At 32.7% G+C, this 24158-nt stretch overlaps 2 protein-coding genes across 4 annotated transcripts; both read left to right on the top strand.

Annotated features, from left to right (window-relative positions):
* The first annotated feature begins 208 nt into the window (after window positions 1-208).
* Window positions 209-11295, top strand: LOC127251247 (glycerol-3-phosphate dehydrogenase SDP6, mitochondrial). 2 transcript variants are annotated; one of them, XM_051274860.1, is made up of 7 exons: window positions 209-670; window positions 1325-1798; window positions 2529-2860; window positions 2941-3101; window positions 5097-5355; window positions 6552-6854; window positions 11176-11295. In XM_051274860.1, exons 1-6 carry the CDS (start codon window positions 313-315, stop codon window positions 6849-6851), a joined length of 1884 nt encoding a protein of 627 aa, XP_051130817.1. In that variant the 5' UTR covers window positions 209-312; the 3' UTR covers window positions 6852-6854; window positions 11176-11295. The 2 variants fall into 2 exon arrangements, with proteins under 2 accessions (XP_051130817.1, XP_051130816.1); XM_051274859.1 differs by lacking the exon at window positions 11176-11295 and having other exon boundaries at window positions 6552-7184.
* A 72-nt stretch (window positions 11296-11367) lies between these two features.
* On the top strand, window positions 11368-23748 carry LOC127251246 (kinesin-like protein KIN-UC). Of its 2 annotated transcripts, none has more exons than XM_051274857.1 (22): window positions 11368-11584; window positions 12701-12798; window positions 12947-13069; window positions 13182-13364; window positions 13745-13966; window positions 14078-14225; window positions 17021-17170; window positions 17265-17353; window positions 17464-17676; window positions 17861-17995; window positions 18101-18235; window positions 19590-19769; window positions 19860-20015; window positions 20348-20473; window positions 20610-20738; window positions 20813-20948; window positions 21077-21169; window positions 21501-21626; window positions 21716-21841; window positions 22472-22615; window positions 22692-22820; window positions 23361-23748. In XM_051274857.1, exons 1-22 carry the CDS (start codon window positions 11380-11382, stop codon window positions 23504-23506), a joined length of 3192 nt encoding a protein of 1063 aa, XP_051130814.1. In that variant the 5' UTR covers window positions 11368-11379; the 3' UTR covers window positions 23507-23748. The 2 variants fall into 2 exon arrangements, with proteins under 2 accessions (XP_051130814.1, XP_051130815.1); XM_051274858.1 differs by having other exon boundaries at window positions 19596-19769.
* Window positions 23749-24158: the final 410 nt, after the last annotated feature.

Consider the following 24158-nt stretch of genomic DNA (forward strand, 5'->3'; position numbering starts at 1 on the left):
ATTCCGTTCCGAGCTCCGAATCGATCCAAATTCCAAGATATAAACCAAACAGCCCGAGGGGTAAAACGGTCTTTTCGCACTGAAATAAGCAATATCTTTCTCGTGCATCCCGGTACATGTCCGATTCCCAAAGCCCCACCCCGACCCCACCCCACCCCACCCCACCGCTCGTCCCGTCCCATAACGAATTCAACCCTTTCTTCCTTCTTCTTCCTCCCCCCGCCCCATACTCATCAAATGCTCATCCCCTTCCATCCCTCCGATTCCCATAATTCTGCCAATCCATCCCCATTCTGATTCCCCAATCGTGCCATGGCCCCCTCCATACGCCTCCGCCGCATCGGCGCCGTCGCCGCCGTCGCCGGAGGAGCGTACTTCACCCTCTTCGGCACTCCCTCAATCGCCGCCACCGACCGGGGCCCCACCCTCGCCGCCGCCAGGCAGAGGATTGCGGACCCTCTCGCAGCCGTTCCGCCGCGCGCCGCTCAGGAGTCTGCCCTCATTGCGTCCACCGCGGCTAATCCTCTCGACGTCCTCGTCATCGGCGGCGGCGCCACCGGCTGCGGCGTCGCCCTCGACGCCGCCACGCGGGGGCTTCGTGTCGGGCTCGTTGAGCGCGACGACTTCTCCTCCGGGACCTCTTCGAGGTCCACCAAACTCATCCATGGAGGTCAGTTTCAATTCCGCGTTTATAATATCCTTACGCATTGTGTTGTACTCTGTGCATCGAGAATAGTACCGTAGGGTTCATGTAGTCTCTGTGATTTTGCATAAAGTTGAAATCAAATCAAGTAAAAAGGAAACCTTTGTTCTTTCACGTGAGCAAGTTTGAAAATTTAGGGGATGCTTATATTCACCATAGATTCTGAATTTTCATGAATTAATGTTATACACAATACATATATATATATATGTACATACAGAATTGGCATTGCAAGTTTGGCAATCATAAAGTTCATTAGAAACTATATCTTGTAAAGATTTGTATACTTGTATAAACAATTTCCAACTATTAGTAATGTTGATGGCTCGGAAAGATATAAGGGTGTGTTCGTTTCAAAAACTTCAACTACTCTCCACTGTTTTATCAAATTTTTTTTCACAAAAAAAACATCAAATCAAACACCTATTTTTCATTTTTCTTAGATTATATAAAAAATCAATTTTATATTCAAAACTTCGTATTAGCATCTATTTATCACATCATGCAACTATTCCAGTTCAAAATTTTTACTATTCAAATCCCAATTCAAAATTCTGACCCCCAAACAAACACACCCTAAGTTTAATATTACGATAAGGTGTTTTAGATGACATATTTCAGGAGTTCGATATTTGGAGAAAGCGGTTTTCAACCTAGATTATGGGCAATTGAAGCTCGTCTTCCACGCCCTTGAGGAGCGCAAGCAAGTAATCGACAATGCTCCCCATCTCTGCCACGCATTGCCGTGCATGACTCCATGTTTTAGCTGGTTCGAAGTCGTGTACTATTGGATGGGTTTGAAGATGTACGATCTTGTTGCTGGTGGGCACTTGCTCCACTTGTCGCGATACTATTCGACACAGGAGTCGGCTGAACTCTTCCCCACTTTGGCAAGAAAAGGAAAAGATCGGAGCTTGAAAGGAACCGTTGTGTATTATGATGGGCAGATGAATGACTCGCGGCTAAACATTGCGTTGGCGTGTACTGCAGCTGTATCAGGCGCCGCCACACTTAACCATGCTGAAGTCATCTCGTTTATTCGGCATGAGGATACTGGAAGGATAGTGGGTGCTCGGATAAGAAATAATTTGACAGGTATTAATGTCATTCTTGGCAATGATTAGCACTTTTGCTCGTTTGCCTTTAAAAATATGTACATTGTTTAGCATTTAACTATGTTAAATAGGGCGTGCTTGTATTTTTGTGTGTATAGATGTTTTGAATTTGAAATCTTGAAAATGAAATTTAGATTCCAAATATGACGTTTTGAATGGAAAATAGATGTCGGATGAAATGTTTTCCAAAGGTAATAATAATTTACTTTAGATTGAAAATACAATATGTTCTATTAGTGTTATGAAATTTTAAAGATTTTTGTTGTTAGTCATTAGGAACTATGAAAGTGTTATTGAAATATTTGTTTTTGTTATTCTTATAATCAGTCTGTTTACTCAACGTTTTTATTTTTTGTGTATGTTACGAGGAACTGTATTGGTAATATAAAAAATAATATTTTGTGTTGAATTGTTGATTTTTTATGAATGGATATATGAATATAATATTAATGTGTGTGTATATTTGTATTTTTTTAATAATATTTATGAAAAATTGTTCTATTAATAAAGTCTGAGCGAGCAGACTGAATATTTTATGAGAATTTTTTTTTTTACCAGTATTGGCAATTGCACCTTGTGTTTTGTGAAAGTGAACAAACTCGTGCACTATACAACAGAGAATAATAAAGTAGTCGATGTTTTGCTTGTCTTTTGAGTTTTTTAAAACTTCACTCGTTTTTATAATGTTTGATTGTTGCCAATAATTGTAGGGGAGGAGTTCGACACATTTGCAAAAGTTGTAGTAAATGCCGCTGGTCCCTTTTGTGATTCATTGAGGAAGATGGCTGACAAAGATGCAAAGCCGATTATCTGTCCGAGTAGTGGGGTCCATGTTGTGCTTCCGGATTACTATTCCCCAGAAGGAATGGGATTAATCGTTCCCAAAACTAAGGATGGCCGTGTTGTGTTTATGCTTCCTTGGCTAGGAAGAACTGTCGCTGGCACTACCGATTCTAATACAAGCATTACAATGCTTCCGGAACCCCATGAGGATGAGATTGAATTCATATTAGATGCCATTTCAGACTATCTGAGTGTCAAAGTTCGTAAACTTCTATATGCTTGAATTATATATACACACTTGTTGCTTAGGTTAATTTATAAGAATACCTTTCCTTTCAGGTCCGGCGAGTAGATGTTTTGTCGGCTTGGAGCGGCATCCGGCCATTGGCTATGGATCCGAAGGCTAAAAACACTGAGAGCATTTCCAGGGATCACGTTGTGGCCGAGGATTTTCCAGGTCTGGTTACGATTACTGGCGGAAAGTGGACTACTTATAGAAGGTAGTTATGTTAAACTTGTTTTTAATTTTTATGACCACTTAGCAACTTGAAATAGAGAGACAGATACATTTAGAATTAGGGAACTGCAGGGAATCAAATTGTGTAGGAACATAAACTAAAACCACACGAAAACTACATTTAGTGTTTGTGATTCTAAGGGTGTGTTTGTTTTGTGAAATATTTTTAAGGGATATTTTTTTATGTTAAGTAGAATTGTGTAGAAAATATAAAAATAATGAATGTGTATAATATAGGCTTTTCGATGTTGGGATCATAAGAAGCTCGCGGCGCAGCGAAGATATATATTATATATATGGTGAATAATTTAAAACTTGTGTGTTATGTATAGTCCAGTCAAAGCTTAGGTAGAAAAATAAGAGTTGTGTTATGTGGCTGTGGCTGTGGCTGTGGCTCTGATTTTGGTTAGCTGCCGGAATTTCGTTACACCATCCCATTATATGTATATTTGTTCTAAAGTATGTATTTTCTTGTCTCTCTGTCTAGAAAATGTGTTTTGAAATTTTGGATTATTAAAACTTGGGTGAGATGGCTATGTAACAACATATGTTACACTATGCAATCTTATAGTGATTATTGCCTTTCATACGTTTCGTTCATTGTCAAAAGTGACAATTGTGGTTATATTGACAAAGTTGTTACACGCCAAAAGTGCTTCGAAAAATTTGAGATTGTTTTTTTTTTAGTAGAATCAAAGATGGTATGGATAAGTTTTTCCTAAAATGAATTGAATTATTTTCGATTAGTGTTAGACATACTCCCTCCGTCCCGGATATTTTGTCCGCGTTACTGTAGATACGAGAATTTAGGAGGAGTACAATTAGTAAATAATTAAAAATATATTAGTAAAAATAATTATCGTATAATAAAAATAATTATAAATTAAGATTAAGATAATTTATTAGTATAATTAAAATAAAAAAAAGTATAAGTTAAATTTTTAGAAATAAGATTAAAGTGTATAATTATTTTCCAAAAAAGAAAAGTGACAAAATAAATGGGACGGACGAAAATGGAAAGATGGACATGAGAAGTGGGATGGAAGGAGTATTTGGTAAATGGCAAAAATAACAATGAAACATTGAAATAGTGCAATTATACTTTCACTATTTTTTTTGTTTTCTTTACCAAAAGACAGTGGAGTTTGTAAATATAGCAAAAAACTGCATTGAAGTTTGTATGTTGGTGCAGCATGAATTTGTTCTTCATCGAACAGACAATTTTTTTTTTTTTCAACTTGAAAAATTCATAATGTGCTTAGGTGAAACTACAATTGGGATAAAAGTTCATGTCTTCCAAAGTATCTTCTTTATCAGGGGTTAATTAGGCTTTATTTTGACTATTATTCCCTCTGCCCAGAATAATTATGTTAGTTTTCCCTTTTTGTTTGTTTATTACATTTATACATAATCTATTTATATTAAAAAGGTTTATACATTTATAATTTTATTATTCTCAATTTTATAAATAATAACTATTTTGCCACTGTTTTTTTTCCTACTTATTCCATTATTTTTTTTATCGGTTCATTGATAAATTTCCCGTAATATTTCTACTTTACTATTTATCTATCTTATTTTTATATTAAAATATCAAATTTCTTAGTCTCCGTGCCCAAACAAAGTGGCATAATGATTCTGGACTGTGACTTACTTTTTAGTAAGTAAATTTAAAAAGGAATATGGCTAGACTTCTGTTATATCTTGTGTTTGACTCTTCACTCGTATTCTTTTGCCCTCCTATTTTATTCAATTCTTCTGCTTCTTACTGCTTATAGTTTAATTATGTAGTTTAAAAATATATTAATGCGGCGCGCCGCCATTAACAATTATGTATATATGTGTGTGTACGCGTGTATGGTATATTTAAGAATAATTGGAGCCGCAACTGTTGGTGCAGTTCTAGTTTCTATTTTTGTAGATTTGAAACTTTAGCCATGTCTACTAACAACGTGTTTCCTACTTGAAATTCTCTCAGTATGGCCGAAGATGCAGTAAATGCTGCAATAAAGTCCGGAAACCTTAGCCCGCCGAATAAATGCATTACACACCACCTACAACTTGTTGGCGCAGATGGCTGGGATCCTGCGTCATTCACTGTTCTATCCCAGCAATACATGCGCATGAAAAGGACGTACAGTGGGAAGGTTGTTCCTGGTGTCATGGACACGGCCGCTGCAAAGCATTTATCGCGTGCTTATGGTACTTTGGCAGAACGAGTCGCCGCTATTGCTCAGGTCTGTTCTTCCTTCCCATCCACTACTATTTCTGTGTTTTTCTTTTTCTTTTTTTTTTTCCTTTGGGTTGAGAATAGTTTAATCCTCTCTAAATGTTGTGTTTATTGTTTCTCTTAGTCGCTATCACAAAATAGTATGTTTCGTCGTGTTTTGCTGGATTTGTGAAGTTTGAAAATAGTAAAATTTTAAATAGAAATTAAATTTTGAATGTAATATATTATATGAAAAACAGATGCATTATATGATGTTTATAGGTTACTATAACCCGACGTTTTGGAAACATAACCAAGCACTTAAGTATTTACAAAAATGTGCAAATAAAGGTAGTAATAATCCGTGTTTTTGAGTTAATTGTATTGTAAAAATTTGGTTTACTTTTGGCACGGTTTTTAGATAATATAATTTTGATGGTTTTTTACCTTTTTGTCCCTATTTCTTATTAGGTATGATTTTATAAATTATTTTCACAAGTATAAAAGAAGAAAAATCGTATGTAAATGGAGAAAAATTGCAAAAGTTTTGAACATCTCAAATTAGAAATAATAATAAAAGATTTGGGACGGATGAGGTATAACTTTTCATGGAAGGCATTTATCTTTTTGCTCTCTTTTGTTTTATTTTGAGCTTTGAGAGATGCTTCTTCTTTATATTAGTTTATTTTTGCTTTGTTGTATTTCATTTTAAACTTGGACATAATGATGTGTTAATTTTTGGGATTTTTGTAGTGCATTACCAGTGTGAATTGGGAATGTAAAACATTGAAAGCAAATGCACTTAGTGCTTTAAAAATTACGGGATTTTTTTTTTATTTTTTATTTTTTATTATGTTATTGAGAATTGTGAAATTGTTTAGAGAACTGTGATGACGGTGTAGTTTTTATTGTTTTTGTTTTAAAAATATTTTGTAAGAAAATAGTGTGTTTTTATTGAAAGAATATAAGTAAAAACATTTCGTCGGGAATTGTGTAGGGATTAAGAGAACAACCCGAATGTTTTCCGTCTTTGTGTTACCGATATTTATGGTTTTATACTTGTTCTTGTCAGCTAAGGATCAATAAATGCTAACTCTTTCTTTCCATTCTTGCTGGAGCCTAGAATAGACGATATTTGTACTAGGTTGTCACGAAGATTCATCACTCGTCTCGAATAACTCTCATTGTCATTGTTTTTCCTAACTAAAAAACATGGTTTTCCAGAACGAAAATCTCGGAAAGCGACTAACGCACGGATACCCAATCCTAGAAGCCGAAGTTGCCTACTGTGCGCGGCACGAGTACTGCGAGTCAGCCGTGGATTTCATAGCCAGACGGTCCCGCCTCGCATTTTTGGACACGGACGCCGCCCTGAGGGCCGTGCCACGTGTCATTGAGATACTGGCTGCCGAACACAAATGGGACAAGTTGAGACAACAGCAGGAGCTGCAGAGGGCTCAAGAGTTTCTCGAAACCTTCAAGTCATCGAAAAATGCTCAGTTCCACGACGGGAAACACAGCTGACAGGTAAACTCGAATTTTGATGAGTACTATTACCTACTTCTAATACTCCTCCACTTTTTCGACTAAAATGAAAAAATTATTTATAGTTTATTTATCCTTGGAACGACAACGGCCGTGTCGATCTTCGACCGTTGTTGTCTGAAGGCATCCACCCCTCTCCCACCCTCCCTGGGAAAATTAGTGATGATAATATATATTTTTTATGACGCTCTGAGTAAACTCCCGGCTGGTTAAAATATATAGCTTTGATAGTATATTGCATAGGTTTGTCAATGTCATTTTTGAACTTTGGGGGAGGGATTTGATGTAATAAAAGGTTTACATGCATATACATGCCATTGATTCTTTGGACAGACATATTTATGAAAAGAAATAATGAGGGTTTATTTGTGAGATTTTGTCTTTGATTTTATTATTTAAATTTTTTTTTTAGATTAAATATTTATTTCTTATTTATTATATTACGATAAAATTTAATTTTATATTTAAAATATTACATTAATATATGTTTATATTATATCAAACAATTATATTTATATATTTGCGTCCGTATTTCTTCTTTCTTCCTTTTTTTTTTTTTTTTTTTTTTTTAGTTTATGACATTCTATTTATAATTAAAATATTTTATCCACTTATAAGTTAATTATCTAATTTTAACGAATAATTTTAATTTTTCCACTTATTTATTTATTTCATTATTTTTTATTAATTCATTAGCAAACTTTCTATAATATCTTATTTATTTTTATTTATTTTATTTTAATACTTCACCCATCCAATTGAAAGGTTACTATTTTTATTTTCGTATGTCTTAAAACAAGATTATTATTTTTTTAATTTAATAATTGTATTACATATCTAACATAATAGATACATTTTTAACTTACAATATATTACACAAATATCATTACTTTTATATTACATCTATTTTTGTCTTTTTTACTACAATCTAATATAATACTAATATTCAAAAAAATTTATATACAAAAAGCAAATATCATCCATCCAATGGGATACGGGAGTATTATAATAAATACTCTCTTTGTCCGTAAAATAAAATGTGAGTGAAGAAAATGCAGAGTAATTTTTTTTTTTATTTTTTTATTTTTTATTTTTTTTAATTTTTTTATCAAAACGGCCTTGGGTTGGTTTCAAGACTAATTTTTAATGAATAGGTCCAAATGGAGCCCGTATAGGGCCCATGATGAAACTCAAATTTTAATTTATTATCTTGGGTTGGTTTTAGGCCGATTTAGATCTGATTGGTTGTGATTTAAGTTTCAAAATGATCGTTAATATGATTTTTAATAAAAATATATTATTTTATTTCATACGATATTATCAGCCTATTTTAAATCGATATATATCTTTCTTTGTTTTTTTCTTATTATTATTATTATTATTTTTTTGTTATTTATCTCTATCATTTCTTGTTGCTAAATTCGTGCATTTTGAATTCGAGCCTATTTCAGTTTTATTTTGCTTTCTCATCTATTTTTTGTTTAATTTAATACAGTTCCGTTGCAATTAATTGTTATATTTTCACTACGGATTTATTGCAATTCTAATATCGATTGCGGAACTAGCCCACGTACTTTTTTAAGTAGGTCGGATAATTCAATTATTATCAATTTCAACAGACTTAAATTTATTGGACCGTCATCAACAAATTTCAGCGATAACACATAAATTTTTCAATTTTTTTCTTCAAATCAAAATACTCGAGATTTAAACATAAACTACAAATTAACAAATCTTTCTTCAAGTTGCTAATCATCGCTGTCTACGTATAAAGAAAGGATAATGATGTTATCACTTGGAAGCTTTTTGAAATTACACTGGGATCTGCATAAGTCTGTCTATAACCATTACTCATCATAAACGAATCAAATTTCTTGTACTATAGCATCGGTGCTTGTTTAATTCCATAAAGACTCTTTAACTTGCAAACAATTTTTTCTTTTTCATTTTTTTCACATCCTTTAGGTTGCAACATATAGATTTCTTTGTACAAATCATTGCGTACCATTGAATTTTGAAGAAGTTGCATTTGATTGGAACTAGTTAATTGCAATGAAGAACAAACTTGAGTCGATAAAAAAGAAACAATATCTAGAATTTACTCTTTTGTGTATTGATATTTGAATATTACTCCCTCCGTCTCACATAATTTGTCCATATTCTTTATTTTCATCCGTCTCACATAATTTGTCCTTTTCTTTTTTGAAAAATTGATTATACACTTTAATTATATTCTAAAATTTAAAATTTAAATCTTTTTTTAATCTTAATTAAACTATTTAATTATCTTAATCTTAATCTATAATTATTTTTACTATATAATAGTTATTTTCACTAATACACTGCTTAATTACTTACTAATTATACTTTACCTAAATTCTTGTATCTACATTAACACGTCCATCTTATCTAGGACGGAGGGAGTAATTATTATATCAAAATGCGATATAAATTAAGAAAAAATTGCAAAAATACTTCAATTAGTGTCTTAAGATACTAATAGAAGGACATTTGTACAAAAAATTATACAAATATAAAGATATTTTTAATGTTAAATACAATGATACAAAACATAAATGTAATCCTTAGAAGCAAACGGAAAGAGTATATAATATATGATCTATACACTAAGCAATACAACAATCTAATAAATATTATTTATTATACTACCGAGATTTTTTTATCATATTTAATATAAAAATACGTTAAACTAAAAATACAAAACTAACACACTAATCAAATAATTTTGGAATTATTATTTTATTTAAAATATTATTGGTAATATAATTAAATATAAATATAAATAAAATTAATAATTATAAATAAATACATGTATTTGTAGTAGTATATTTATTGAACCAATCAAATATAATATAAATATAAATATATAATATCAAAGAAATATAGTTTCTTTATTAGATAAAGAGATATAAAAGTAAAATATAAAATACAATGAGTTTGAGATTAAAAAGTAATTAGGGCAGCCTAATATTAAAAACTCGATTTTAAAATCCCAACTATTTTAGATTTCATTATCTATTTTCAATTTAATACAGATTTATTGAGATTTTAAAATCCAAACCCCGTAAAATCTCATCAAGTTTATGAACCAAACAAACCCCAATAATATTTTGACGTTCCAATTACTATAAATATGCATAAATTTTACTCCCTCGATACCTCATAATTTGTCCATTTTTCTATTTTGATAGGTTCCAATAATTATCGTTTTACTTTTACGGAAATATAATTATACTACATTTTATTCATATTTTAATATTCATAATTTATATATATTTTTTATTTTAATTAAATTATTTAGTCATTTTAATCTTAATTTATAACTATTATTATTATGCTCCCTCCGTCCCTTTTGAGAGGGGCTCTTTGAAGTTTTATAATAGATTAAAAAATAATACTCCTCCCGTTCCATAAATATAGTCTTAATTGGATTGAACACGAGATTTAAGGAATATTGATATTATATTAATAGTTGGTAAAAAATATGGATAAAAGACTTTTTTGCCATTGTGAGTGTACTAGTGTAAAAAGTAGTGGCAATTGTGTAATAAAAATAAAAAAGTAGGAGCAGTTTTACGGTGATATGATTATTTATAGAAATAAGACTATTGTTTTGGAAAGAACAAAAATTGTAAATAAAACTATTATATTTGGACGGAGGGAGTAGTATTTTATTGATTAGTGAAAATGTATAAGAGATTTTGACAAAGACAAACAAAAAATGGTAAAATGATATTTTGAATTAGAACAAACCAAATAAAACCCTAAATTTGGCTGGAGTGTCAAAATATAGACGATTGTGTTGAATAGTATACCAAGTGCTATAAGACAGCACACGGTATTACCGTAAATATATTTTAATATAATACAAATAAAATATAATCTAATATAATCTCATACAATATATGGATTTTATTACAAACAATATAAGCTGATTTAGACCCTAACCTTCCCCCAAAATATAACAGCACATATGACCGGATCTTGCAGAAATGGAAATGAGAATGGGAATGTGGCCTATGGAAATTTTGTCGGATATTTTAATTATTGTCCCTTTTCCTGTCACATCTCTGACACTGACAGACATCGTTACAGCTTTACCATCTTCTTCCGTTGTTTATTGTAGAGATGGCAAATTTGAGTGCAATTAATTGATTGAGTAATTCATGATTCAGAAATCATCATCATCATCATCATCAAATCATCATTTTGAACACACAAGAACAACAAAGACACCGCCTTTACATTTTACACACTCCTAAAGTCCATCTTTCTATCTCAGAATAATATTTTCTCCAATCGTGCCCGCCTCAACTCAACTCCATCCATTTTGGAACCGTCGATTTCCACACTCCTTCCTCTCTCTCTCTCTAAACGTGTCTGTAGACGTGAGGAGAGAGAGTTGAAGCTGGAGGATTGTACCCTTTCTCTCTCTACTGTCAGTCAGTGAGGAGGAAGAAGAAGACAAGATAAGAGAACTCAAAAAATGGCTAATGCCGGAAGGACTTGGATGAATTCTTCCGGCAATGGCAATGTCAATGGCAATGCATCTGTAAGAAACAACGCCGCCGCCGGCGCGTTTGGACACCAACATTCTGTCCGTACGAGAGCTTCTGCCGGTTCCCGACGGTCCGTCACTCCCACTTCAAGGGCGGCGGCCGCGCGATCTCTGCCTCTTGATAACGATCCAGGTCTCTCTGTCCCTCTCTCGCTCTATTTTACACACAATATATATATATATATATTTAAATTTAAATGTATGTAAGGATTATGAATGTTTTGAGGATAGGAATGGCGAATTGGTTGTTCTACAGCTGTTTGATTGTCTGATGAAGCTGAGCTTATTTATTACCATCGGCAATGGCAGCCTGATTATACTTGGAAAGATATATTGAACTTGTTTAGTTTGGAAACCATGTTTTTGCAAGCAATGTGAATTCTTGATCTTGAAGTGTTTTTTGCTTTTTTGAATTATACTAATACAAGAATAGAATATTAAAACCTTTTTGGTTCACCAAGTTATCATGGAACAAACAAAAACATGTTTGCCAATGTAGATCGACAATTATTTATTGAAAATTGACAAAACAAAAAAAATTGCCCATGGGGCAAAATTGTTTATAATTCACCTATGATTTGGAAATTCCGCACCGCACCATGATTTAGAAACTCAATATTGCATAAAATTCTCTAAAAAATAAATTTTGTACAATTATTTTTCAAATACGACCAAGTTTTTAAATCATGAACAAGAATGTTGCAGACTTTGTTTCATATTAATTGTTAGATTGTAGTTACTAATAGATTTTGGATTGGGATTGAAATTTGGAAACAATGTAGATTTAGTTTTGTTCATCTAATCAAAAAATGAGTTTTTATTTTCCTTTTGTATGTTATGATATGGGTTAATATTCACAACTGAACTATCTCTTGTTTGCATATTTCGAATTGAAAACAAATCAAACATGAAAAATGTCGAGTGTGTGTTTTTTTGGGTTTGGTTTGGAAAAGTTGGAGTTGATTTTGGTATTAAAATAATGTTTGATGAGATGCTCTCTGAGAAGAAAATATGTATTTTTTTTTTTTTCAAAAAATGCAGAGTTCAAAATAGTAAAGTTTGGAAAACTTGTGTTCTTAAGAAGCTAAAGCCCGGAGAGCATTCATTAGATGATGACTGAATGTGGAAATGTAGATTACTAGGTATAAGAGGAATGAAATTTTATCTCGTCACTGTCATATACTCATAATTTGAACGTTAAAAATGATCTCGTCTATGTGTTGATGTCTGGTATCTGCTTGTACTTTAGAGTCTGAAAGAGTTAGAGTTGCTGTTAGACTTCGACCGAGGAATCCCATGGAACTATCTGATGCCGATTATGCTGACTGTGTGGAGCTTCAGCCCGAGGTATTGTATCCATAGGTCAATCAAGCCTGTATATGTTAAATCTGATTTTACTTTCATTTTACCCTTCTTTGATCTTACCCTGTCAATGCTTACAAAATTTCTGCTCGTGTCGAAAGAAAATTGCTCACACATCTTCTCTGTCATGCAGCTGAAAAGGCTAAAGTTGAGAAAGAATAATTGGAGTACTGAATCTTACCGATTTGATGAAATATTTACCGAGAGTGCTTCTCAAAAGCGCATCTACGAGGCAGTGGCGAAACCTGTGGTCGAGGTATTCCCATTTGTTTGTTTGAATTACATATTTTTGTTCGCTTCAGTTCTGTGCCTGTTTTTGTTTTTGTATGGTATGATGATATTGTAAAGTATCTGATACACAACTGTAGAGTGTGCTGGAAGGGTATAATGGCACAGTTATGGCTTACGGCCAAACAGGTACCGGTAAAACATACACACTTGGAAGACTGGGTAAAGATGATGCATCCGAGCGTGGAATAATGGTTCGAGCTATGGAGGACATATTGGCCTCTACATTGGCACCGGATAGTGTTGAAATTTCTTATTTGCAGGTACTTGGATTATTCAAAAGAAAATTTTGAACATACTAGTCAAAAGAATTTACCATGTTTTCGAACTATTGAAAAAATTGTAACTACTCTGTTTTAGATCATAGATTTGTTTGCAACCGATGGAAGAATTAAATGCTTTAGGTGGATTTATGCAACACACGAACGAGACGTTCCGTCTGCTCTGATATGTCCATTTTACCTAAAAGTTTAAGCTTGTAGAGATATGCATAAGTATATTACATATTAAAGTCTTCGAACAAATGTAAATGTTTTACTTTCTCCCTTAATCTTATTAGCTTAAATTTTTTTAGGTAAGGTTGTTAATTTATTACCTCTCTTATGTTCAAATTCGATGATGATTATTTGTGTTGCATCGACAGCTATACATGGAGTCTATTCAAGATTTGCTTGCTCCTGAAAAGATGAACATTTCATTTATGGAGGATCCCAAGACTGGGGAAATATCTGTGCCTGCTGCTGAATTAGTGAAAATACGAAACCTTGATCACTTTACACAACTTTTACAACTCGGAGAAGCTAATCGCCATGCAGCTAATACAAAGATGAACACTGAATCATCGCGCAGTCATGCAATCCTCATGGTACGAGAAGTTTGCTCTGATTTGTGTAATTTTTTTGGCACTTCCTATAGCATGTTTGATTGTGAAAACTTGCAATCACTTCAATTCTTTCCGCGGTTGTCCTTCCTATAGGTTCATATCCGTAGATCCACACAGGAGAATGGAGAAATAGACATGGGCCAACAAAAATATATTAGAGATGGGAATCATGCACCGACTATCCGGAAAAGCAAGCTTTTGATTGTTGATCTTGCAGGATCGGAGCGCCTTGAGAAATCAGGTTTGTTAACTAGGAGTTACTAATGAGTCTAGCAACTTAAGCTTAAAATATGTTCAAGTTAGCATTGTGTATCTTAACATGCTAAGCAAATCTAAGCATCAAGTAGGTGTTGCAAATCTTGTGTAGTATTGAGTTTCGAGGTGATATTTGTTTTTATTGGGGAAAAATCAATGTACTTCTAATGTCGAATCAGAATCAACTAATTTTTTGATAATTTAATTAATCTATATGATATGAGGAAAATCTAACAAAAGCAACAAAAAGCAATATGATAGTTATAAGATAATTTCCACCCTGCTGAAAAACTACGGTTGTATTGCCTTGTGCTTTGGTTTATATTTTCGCACAATTTAATATACAGTGCGTATCAGTATCCCTAAAGGAAAAGCATTTAGCATCTATTTCCCATTCAAAATATTACATTCAATATCTATTTTCACCCGAAGAATTTTAAACAACCTACGGTGAAAAATCTCAAACAACCTACAATAAAACCAAAGCATAAGTAAACAAGGTCATGGATTTAAACCCCCAATGCCCCCGGGTCTTGCCTGTCACAAATAGTTCGCCTAGTGTGACTTGCCTTGTTGGTGCATTCAAAGAGTAACGGCTGCGGGTTTTTCTTTTTTTTTGTTTTTTTGTTTAAGTAGTGTGTTAGATGCGATGTTTTGTAAGAAAAAATAATGTATTCTTATAATAAAGAGTAAGAATTTGAAGAATTTGAAGAAAATTTCAAAGTCAATCCCTCGATTTCTTTCATACAAAACATCACATTCAACAAATATTTTACCTTTAAAACATCAAAACTCAAAACAAAAAACTAAAAACAAAATAATAATAATAAAAAGCACAAGAAGAACACACCCATGGTGTTTTGGATTGGTTTTTGGAGTAGTCTCAAGTTTGATAGAGAGAAGTGTTTGATGATGTAAATAAGTGTTACATATGATATTTTGAATAGGAAATATATATATATATTTACGTAGTATTTGAAATGAAAATTAGATGGTGGATGTGAAATTTTGTAGAGGAAAGAAGTTTCAATTAATAGTTATGACTTTGTTCTCAAGATTTGGTTTGAGTTTTGTATTTAAATAATATTTGATTAATATTTTTTTAAAGAAAATAATGTATTTCTTTTAGTGACGAAGAATCCAAATAGTAAAATTTGAGAAAAAAAATCAAAGAAACACAACCTGTTATGAGGTAATTTTGATTTGGCATTAGAGCAAAATGTAAATCAAGGTAGAAAAAAATATAGATTCCAGATGGATAAGAATGAATGAAAAAGGTAAAAGCTTCAATTTTTGATACTCCACGAACATTGTTTGGCTACAAGAGTGCCTTTACTCCCCATGTATGCCTAAAGGCTCATCCACTCATTTTGATGAGTTAATGCTATCTTGGTCGATTTTGAGCAAACTGAGGTGAAAATTGATGATCAAGATAAAGCTATTTTGTTGATTGTTTTGCTCCCCCCACTTCATACTAGCATCTTGGGGAAATCATAGTGTATCGGAAGAATACCGAGTCCTCATGATATCAAGTTTAATCTCCTCTAAGAAGAGAAGTACATTTTGAAGGTGTATCCCGAAGGTAAAAGTGAAACCTGGTTTCATGTTGGTGGAATCTAGATTCTTGCAATCTACAAAGATCTCGATCTTAATCAAAGAGAAGGCTAAATATGTTTTGCTACTGCTGCAAGAAGATTGTGACATTTGAAAAAAAATTGCTAGTGAAAAAGGAAAGAAACTTTATGATGCTTTTGTAGTTCACGACTCATATGGAGATAGCAATATGTAAGAATGAATGGATAGGTTGACTTTGGTTGTTTATTTTATGTTTTACTTATAATGGTTCAATAGATTTGAGGCTGAATTTTCCGGCATATGTTTGATGGATTGATGCATTGTGCAAGATTATAGAAATTGGATCTATTCAGTTGATGATTCATCATTGGCGTACTAGGAAACTTAGCCAAATTCGGTATGTCTCTGAGATTCGTAAAGAGGTGCATCAAATAGTTTAAGCTATCAGATTACTGTCGATAAAGGAGTTTTGAACTTGTCTATAGGAGCTCCTACTAATATGTGGGCAAACAATGTCGGAAGTTCGTATATTTTTCAAGGTTCCACAATTGTTGGTAAAGTTGCAGTTGGCTCTAGGCATATGTCTGATGCAGACATTACTCAGACAATGGGCACATGCTTCTTGGTCATATGAGAGACAAGGAAATGAAGGATCCAATGCTCTCCTCTGTCCACCGGTATCTTATTGGGGATGTTGGAGATATTTTAGATATTCGGTTTTAGATTTAATACATTTAGATTTAGATTTGATTTTATCTATAGATTAGATTATTTAAATTTGAGTCTATCGAGTCAGTATGTTATGTTTATTTCCAATCCTTTATCTTCGTTATGAATAATAATGCAATTTTCCAGTTTTCATAAAATATTTTAACAGGGAAAACTCATTCCATCAGCTGTTTTCTAACTTGCTTCATCATTCTATACATCTCGAGTTTTATTAACTAAAATATTAGAGATAATGAAATAGTTTTCTTTTCCTAATTTTAATTAAATTTGAACTAGTAGTAGTATAATTGTATCCATACTAATTTGTTTCAACTTTTAAGCATACTTGAGCTTGAACTAAAAATCAAGTGTTGAAATCGAGCTCAAGCTTGAGTGTTTGCATCTTGAATGTGATTTGACTCATCTCATCTTTATTTACAACTTGAACTCTAACGTGTAGTTTGGTTGCTTTCATCTATGTTATCTTTCTTGTTTCAGGGAGTGAAGGCCATGTGCTCGAGGAAGCTAAGTTTATCAATCTTTCACTTACTTCTCTAGGGAAGTGTATAAATGCTTTGGCCGAGAATAGTCCTCACATACCTACTCGGGATTCTAAGCTGACTAGATTGCTTCGCGATTCATTTGGAGGTTATTTCCTTTTCTTGTTATAATTCATTGTCTCCTTTTACATGGAATGAACTGTATTCAATGGATATTACATTTAATAAGATATGTATGACAGGTTCTGCAAGAACTTCACTCATTACAACAATCGGGCCATCTGCTCGCCACCATGCAGAAACTGCAAGCACTGTGATGTTTGGACAACGGGTTAGTTTGAATAACTGAAACATCAAACTACAGCTGTTGTGCTATATTTGATTCTTAGCATTTTCATGTTCCCTAACGTTGCATAATATTTTTGTCATGAATTTATGCAGGCAATGAAAGTTGTAAACATGGTAAAGGTGAAAGAAGAATTTGACTATGAACGCTTATGCAGGAAGTTAGAGGCTCAAGTCGACCATCTTTCTGCAGAGATTGATCGGCACGAGAGGTCGAGGGAGACTGACAAAGTAGAGATGCAAAAGTTGCTGGAAGAACTCAGGAATTCTTCTGCTGAAGCAGAAGCACATTTTGTCACTAGGACAGAGGTATTTTCGTCAAAATGTTCATTCCCATTCGGATAGCATTCTTTCTATTAATGAGAATTTTTTAATGATAGGGACATTAAAAAACAGTCGGGAATGTTTTGTTTACTTATAATCAACTGTTTTAGTTGCTTGGGTACTCTCCTTGCTCAAGTTGTATTTTAGAAATAACATATCTGGATTACAGTTATTACAGAAAGAGAATGCTAGGCTGACATTACGGATGCAAGATTTACTACAAGAGTTGGATTCCCATCAACGACAAAATGCATCTTTACTTGATAAGATTGCAAGCTTAGAAGTCCACATGAGAAAAAATAAGGTAAATAAGTTTTGTTAAAGTTTTATCTTAGTCGAAAACTGTTACTAAATCACACCCAAAATTTCCAGTTGACTTATGTCAGCTAAGAGGTTTCGATGGTTACAGTTTCTGCAGGAGGAAAATGCTCGGCTGGAATTTGAGCTGAACAATGCAGTAGATGATCTGAAATGCCTGAAAGATCAAAATGCTGTCATACGCAGTGAGTTCACGAACCTAGAGACGAGTTTGAAGCATGGGAAGGTATGGACGAGAACTCTTACCTTTAGTCTAACAATAAGTTAACATTTCTATTTGTTTTACTCTTGATATTGTGAAATTAGTTGCTCTCTTCCAAATTTATGCTCATTTTCCTTTTTAAGCTGTCATAAAAAGTTTGTTTGGAGAGTTTGGATTTTAAGTTGGGATTTGAATAGTAAAAAATTTGAATTTAAATAGTAATATGATGTGATATAAATAAGTATTAATGTGATGTTTTGAATATAAAATTGATTTTTAATATAATATAAAAAATGAAAAATAAGTGTTCGATTTAATTTTTTAGGGGAAAAATTTGTATGAATAGTGTAAATTCTTCCCAATCCTCCAAACAAACACACCCTTATTTGTAAGTTTACATTTACCTTTTATGTCATTGTACTTAATATTAAAAATATCCTTATATTTGTATAATTTATTATACAAATTTCATTATATTTGTATTATAAAATATTAATAGAAGTATTTTTGTCTTTTTCTCTTGATTTGTACTACGTTTTAATATAATAATTACTATTTTAAAGAGTAATATAAAAAAATAAATGTCAAACTTATTAAGTGGATGGAGGTAGTATTACATTAAAATTTAATTCTACATTAATATCATATCAATACATACTTATATCACATCTCAAACAACTATTTCAATTCAGAATTAGACTATTCAAAATCAATATCCCACAAACAAACACACCCGATTATTTTATATATATATATTTACTATAAAGGCAAAAAATAACAAAAAGTACACACCCATGTTAAAGCCCGTACCCAAAAGTTTGAGTACGCATTTGAATGATGAAAGGAGTATAATATTGCAATTTTAAAGTATATTTGGGTGTGTTTGTTTTGTGAAAATAGTTTGAAGAGAGACTTTTTATGTGAGGTTTAGGGAATTGTGTAGAGAATATAAAAATAATGGATGTGTGTATTATATTAATTTTTTTGGAAAATGTATGGGGAAAAAATTAAAAAGAGCAAACAGTTCTTTACTTTGTTGGAAGGCTGTATAATGATGCATTTCTCTATTAGGTTAAACTTTTAGGTGAGACGATTATCTAACAATTAATATGTTATGTTAGGCACGATCCATTTATTGGTCATGCATGTTTTGCTGAACATTATTTTTGTTATTCTTGATGACAGTAGCAATTATATGGTTAAAATAGATATTGACAAATTTCTTATGGGATTATAAGTACAATTTTACAGCCTGCAACTTCAATACATTTTTTTCTAGATATCTTCAATGTAATAATTGAAAACTTCTGTTCGTTTTTCATTCCATTCAAATTTGCATTTCCAAAAGGTGTAAGGCTGTTGTTTTCTTTGTTAGTAGCAACAGCAGCTCAATAATTCGGAGAACCAGAAAATACTTGCTGATACAACCAGGATGTACGAAGAGAAAATTGCTGACTTGATGAAGCAAATGGACAAGGAAAAAATTGGATCGAGTCTTGCAGAAGAAGAAATAAAGAAGATGAAGGAGCAATTAACTGATGCTCAACTTATGTTGCAGGTGGATTTTACTAAACAATCTTTATACTTAAAATTTATCCACTATCCGAGTTTTACTGTTGACCTCAATTAATGCCTTGCCTTATTACAGCGAACACAAGATGAAAATTTGAAATTCCGTAAAACACTTACAGACACCACTAAGATGTATGAAGAGAGAGTAGAACTACTAAACCAAAAGCTTGCTGAGGAGCATGCTCGGATTGAAGAAATCGATGAATTGGATTACACAAAAAAGCTTCTCCAGGTTGAAAACACCTTTCATTACCTTTATGGACATGGTATTTGCATCTTCGTGTACTTATCATATTCGGCAGTTGAAGCTCGTCGGAATGTCATTTTTTTTTATTACATTTAATTGTTCCATTGAACTATTTTCCATAAAAGGATGATGGTGGATATTTGAACATCATACTACCAACTTTGTTACCATATTAAACTGACTATTTTAACTAAAAGTTTAACTACTACGAAGATGCATCTAGTTATATTTGTATGAGTCTGATAGATGTGTGGATCACAGGTCATTATTTGATTTCTTTAATCTTTGACGAGCTTGTTCTTCTTCCTGTATTCTAGATTAGTGCAAAGGAAGAGATCGATGAGCTCCAAATGAGGCTGCAAGAAATGCATAACCTCCATGAGACAGCTACCAATGAGCTTCAGTTATTAAGCATTGAATGCAAGAATATCGAATCAGAAAAGGTACCTTCAAACACAGACATTTCAACTTCTATTTAATCAGGTGGTATGCATTATATTTTTATTTCTAATTCAGCGTAAAAACACATCTGGGAACTGCAATTTCAAAATTTTAACGAGTTACAATGTAAATCTTCAGACAAAACTTCAACAGGAGCTTAGTGCTATGAGACAGAGACTTCAGGTAGAGGAAAGGCAAAGAAAGGAAGCTGAAAAAGAGCTGCTTAAAATGATGAGGGTTGTCCCGGAAAGTGAAGATGGCTTTGAGGTAAAAAAATAATCTGCTTGATTCAATATATGAACTGTACTTGTTACAATATCTTATAATTTAACTTCTTGCAGGAAAAAGTATCGTATATGCATGAAAATAGAGGAAGAACAACTTCTGATTTTCACAGCCCACAAAGTGTACACAAGTGCCGGTCGAGGGAATCTATCCTTAGCCAGAGAGATACAATCACCAAAATATGTGAGGAAGGCAAGATTCTGAGCTTTAGATGAACTCATTACTACATTTGCTTGAATGAACTATGTATTTTCTGTATAAAATGTCACCAATTGCATTCCTTCTCTGTATTCACGAGCCTCTGTTCTTTTATTTTGCAGTTGGTTTTCAGAAGATATTATCTTTGTTAGAATCTTGCGACTTGGATGTCCAAATTCATGCCGTGAAAGTTGTTGCTAACCTCGCTGCTGAAGGTATGCAACGATTGAGATTCATATCTGAGTTGAGTGCTTTAATTATTTTCATGTTCAGTACAAAAACACTCAACTCTTAGTATCTTATTTAGTGCTTTGATTTATCGAATTATGTTCTCTCAAGAATGCTTTCGTAACATTTATGAGCAGCCTTCAATAGAATGGAACTTTCTCCCAATATACAATTTCATAGCTGCTGAAATGAGAAAGAAAAATATGATCTATTGTATGCAAAATAAGGATGATGTTCAAATACTTAGTATTCTTTGAATGTCTTTTGTAATAACTTAGCTTTAAAACTTTATCTTGAGTTACTATTTTCCAATTTCAGATATCAATCAGGAAAGAATTGTGCAGGAAGGCGGTCTTGATGCGCTGCTCAAGCTGTTAGATTCATCACTTAACACAACAATACTTAGGGTTGCTTCTGGAGCAATTGCTAACTTGGCCATGAATGGTAAATCCATACTTGGTTCCATTATTGTTTTGATTGAGGATTTTATATATATATCCGTATAATGTGAATACACAATTATTTTCCTTCAGAAACAAATCAAGGTTTGATAACCAAGAAAGGTGGGGCTAAACTTCTTGCAAATGTTCATTGCAAAACCAACGATCCTCAAACTCTTCGGATGGTTGCTGGAGCAATTGCCAATTTATGTGGAAATGGTACTCCCTAAGATCATTTTACAAGTAGATTCGCCTTTGAAAGTTAGTTTATGAAGTCAGCTTCCTGATATGTTTTCTCTCCTGATGGTTGTAATCTGTTCCGAAATCAATTAACTCAGTTTTTTTTCGTAATGAATGAATGACTAGAGCAAATCAAGTTGAGTCAAGTTTCAAATTTTCAAACTTGACTCAAACGATTTATTGAATTTTCTTGATTAACTAAATGAAACCAAGTTCTACTCGTTAAGTAGAATCTTTAAGTCAACCTTAGCCGAGTTGATTGAAAACCTTATTGAGTCGAGTTGATTTGAGCAGCTCTCAGACTGTCGTGTTCCTATTTAGTTATCGAATGCTTCCCTTGCTTGTGAATGAGTTTTCATTTCTCTTTCACATCAGCTTCAAAAGAGGAACCAATTCATTCACTTCAGCACTGTTGTTTGGTCTAACTCATATTTAAAGTATATTGACAAGGGAATTATCTAATGCATAAACTTTACTACATGGTAATAATCGATACAGTTCAAACCTTGGCTTCTTATCTGTGGTAGTTAGTGATCCCTTTGGTAAATGAGTGGTGACCATTTGTTAGCCATTGAAATTTGTATGAATGTTCCCTTTTTCTCATCGCAGAAAAGTTACATTCATTGTTGAAAGAAGAGGGAGCCATCGACGCTCTTCTGAAAATGACTTCCCATGGAAACGATGTTGTCATTGCTCAGGTCGCCCGAGGATTCGCCAACTTTGCCAAATGTGAGTCGAGAAGAATCATGCAAGGTATAGCACAAGGTGTATTTATTTTTAGTTTTAAAGGATTTTTCGTGAGTGCACCTTTCAATAATGTGTACTTTAGGTAATTGGAGAGGCCGTTCACTTCTAATGGAAGACGGAGGTTTGTCGTGGCTTATCTCCAACTTGAACACCTCGACACCTTCAACTAGACGGCACATTGAGCTTGCTATTTGCCATTTAGCTCAAAACGGTACGATCCTTATTTTTTCTATGCAAAAATGTTAAATGAGATCAAATGTTTTTGAATGAGCATTCCCATTACATTTCAAGAACTTGGGGTTAGTGATCTATTTAGTTTTTTTATATGAACTTAGCGTTAATATCTCGAGTTTAAGGGTGTGTTTGGTTTGTCTTTGTGTCCGAATTTTTTGTGTTTAAATAGTGATTAAATGTGATCTTTGTGAGAAATAATATATTTTTATAGAAGTTAGTAAGAATGGTATAGTAAAAAAACTAAAAGAAGAGTAAAAAAAAAATCTCAAAGAGAATAGAGCCTAATTCACTAGGCTATTTAAGTATCGAAAAACTGAGATGATCCTTACATGCATTTGATTTGTAAGATGAAAACATATTTGAAAAATAATTTCTATTATTTGTACTGCAGGAGATATCTTGAAAGATAATGTTGGAAATTTTTTCGAAGCTTATTAATGGCATAGACGAGCACTTGTGTTGATGTGTAGAAATTTGATTTCACTGATTTAATGCGATTTAGTTTGTGGTTTTACAGAGGAAAATGCTCCGGATTTCATAAGCAGTGGGGGACATAAAGAACTGATTGAGATTTCGGGTGAGTCGACAAGGGAAGATATCCGGAATTTGGCGAAGAAGACGCTCCGGTTAAGTCCATTATTCCAAAGGGAACTCAAGGCTTAGTGATGATGAAGGATTCAAGGTTCATATTGTTGTATTTAGCTTGTGTTTTTAGAACATTTTTGTAGTGTGTTTCCAAAAGTTGGAATGAACAAATATACATACATACATTTTAATTGTGTTTATTGTGTATATGTATACACTTGTAATTGCATTTGACATTTTTTGCCAATTGTACATAGAAAGACACGAGTGTTGTTCTTGCATCCTCTGAGGAATGGATCAAATCTATCAAATTTTCATGCTCTTTTCAACCAAAAGAAATTTTTAATAAAATTATATTATTGTATTTTATAAAATATTGTATTAAGATATTAAATTATTCTTTTTTTTTTTTTTTTTTTTTCATATTAAACTCAACTAAAAACCACACAAGCATGGACAATTAGAAGTTTGTTAATTTAACCGAAGAATGCATACTTATATAATGTCTTAAATAAATGCATATAATATAAAAGTGATGATAACAAAAAATACATATACTTCTTCCCAATATGCCAAATCTATAGATATTTTCTTTGTAAATTACAAATAAAATGTCTAAACTAAGGAAATATAACTTATAATTGTTGAACAATTTAATTACAAAAATATCATTAGCATATTTGATGTATAGGAACATGTTAGAATGCTGAATTGGTATAATAAACACCAT

Source organism: Andrographis paniculata, unplaced genomic scaffold, assembly GCF_009805555.1.
Source record: "Andrographis paniculata isolate CXL003 unplaced genomic scaffold, ASM980555v1 Contig43END, whole genome shotgun sequence".
In the NCBI taxonomy this organism is placed as follows: Eukaryota; Viridiplantae; Streptophyta; class Magnoliopsida; order Lamiales; family Acanthaceae; genus Andrographis; species Andrographis paniculata.

What these genes read in the sequence shown, in the direction of transcription:
- LOC127251247 (XM_051274860.1), top strand. Translation starts at nt 313, where the DNA reads ATGGCCCCCTCCATACGCCTCCGCCGCATCGGCGCCGTCGCCGCCGTC. An exon ending in CACCAAACTCATCCATGGAG is followed by an intron (nt 671 to 1,324) that starts GTCAGTTTCAAT and finishes GACATATTTCAG; the next exon opens with GAGTTCGATATTTGGAGAAA. An exon ending in GAGTCGCCGCTATTGCTCAG is followed by an intron (nt 5,356 to 6,551) that starts GTCTGTTCTTCC and finishes ATGGTTTTCCAG; the next exon opens with AACGAAAATCTCGGAAAGCG.
- LOC127251246 (XM_051274857.1), top strand. Translation starts at nt 11,380, where the DNA reads ATGGCTAATGCCGGAAGGACTTGGATGAATTCTTCCGGCAATGGCAAT. An exon ending in TTGAAATTTCTTATTTGCAG is followed by an intron (nt 13,365 to 13,744) that starts GTACTTGGATTA and finishes TTGCATCGACAG; the next exon opens with CTATACATGGAGTCTATTCA. An exon ending in CGAGTTTGAAGCATGGGAAG is followed by an intron (nt 18,236 to 19,589) that starts GTATGGACGAGA and finishes CTTTGTTAGTAG; the next exon opens with CAACAGCAGCTCAATAATTC.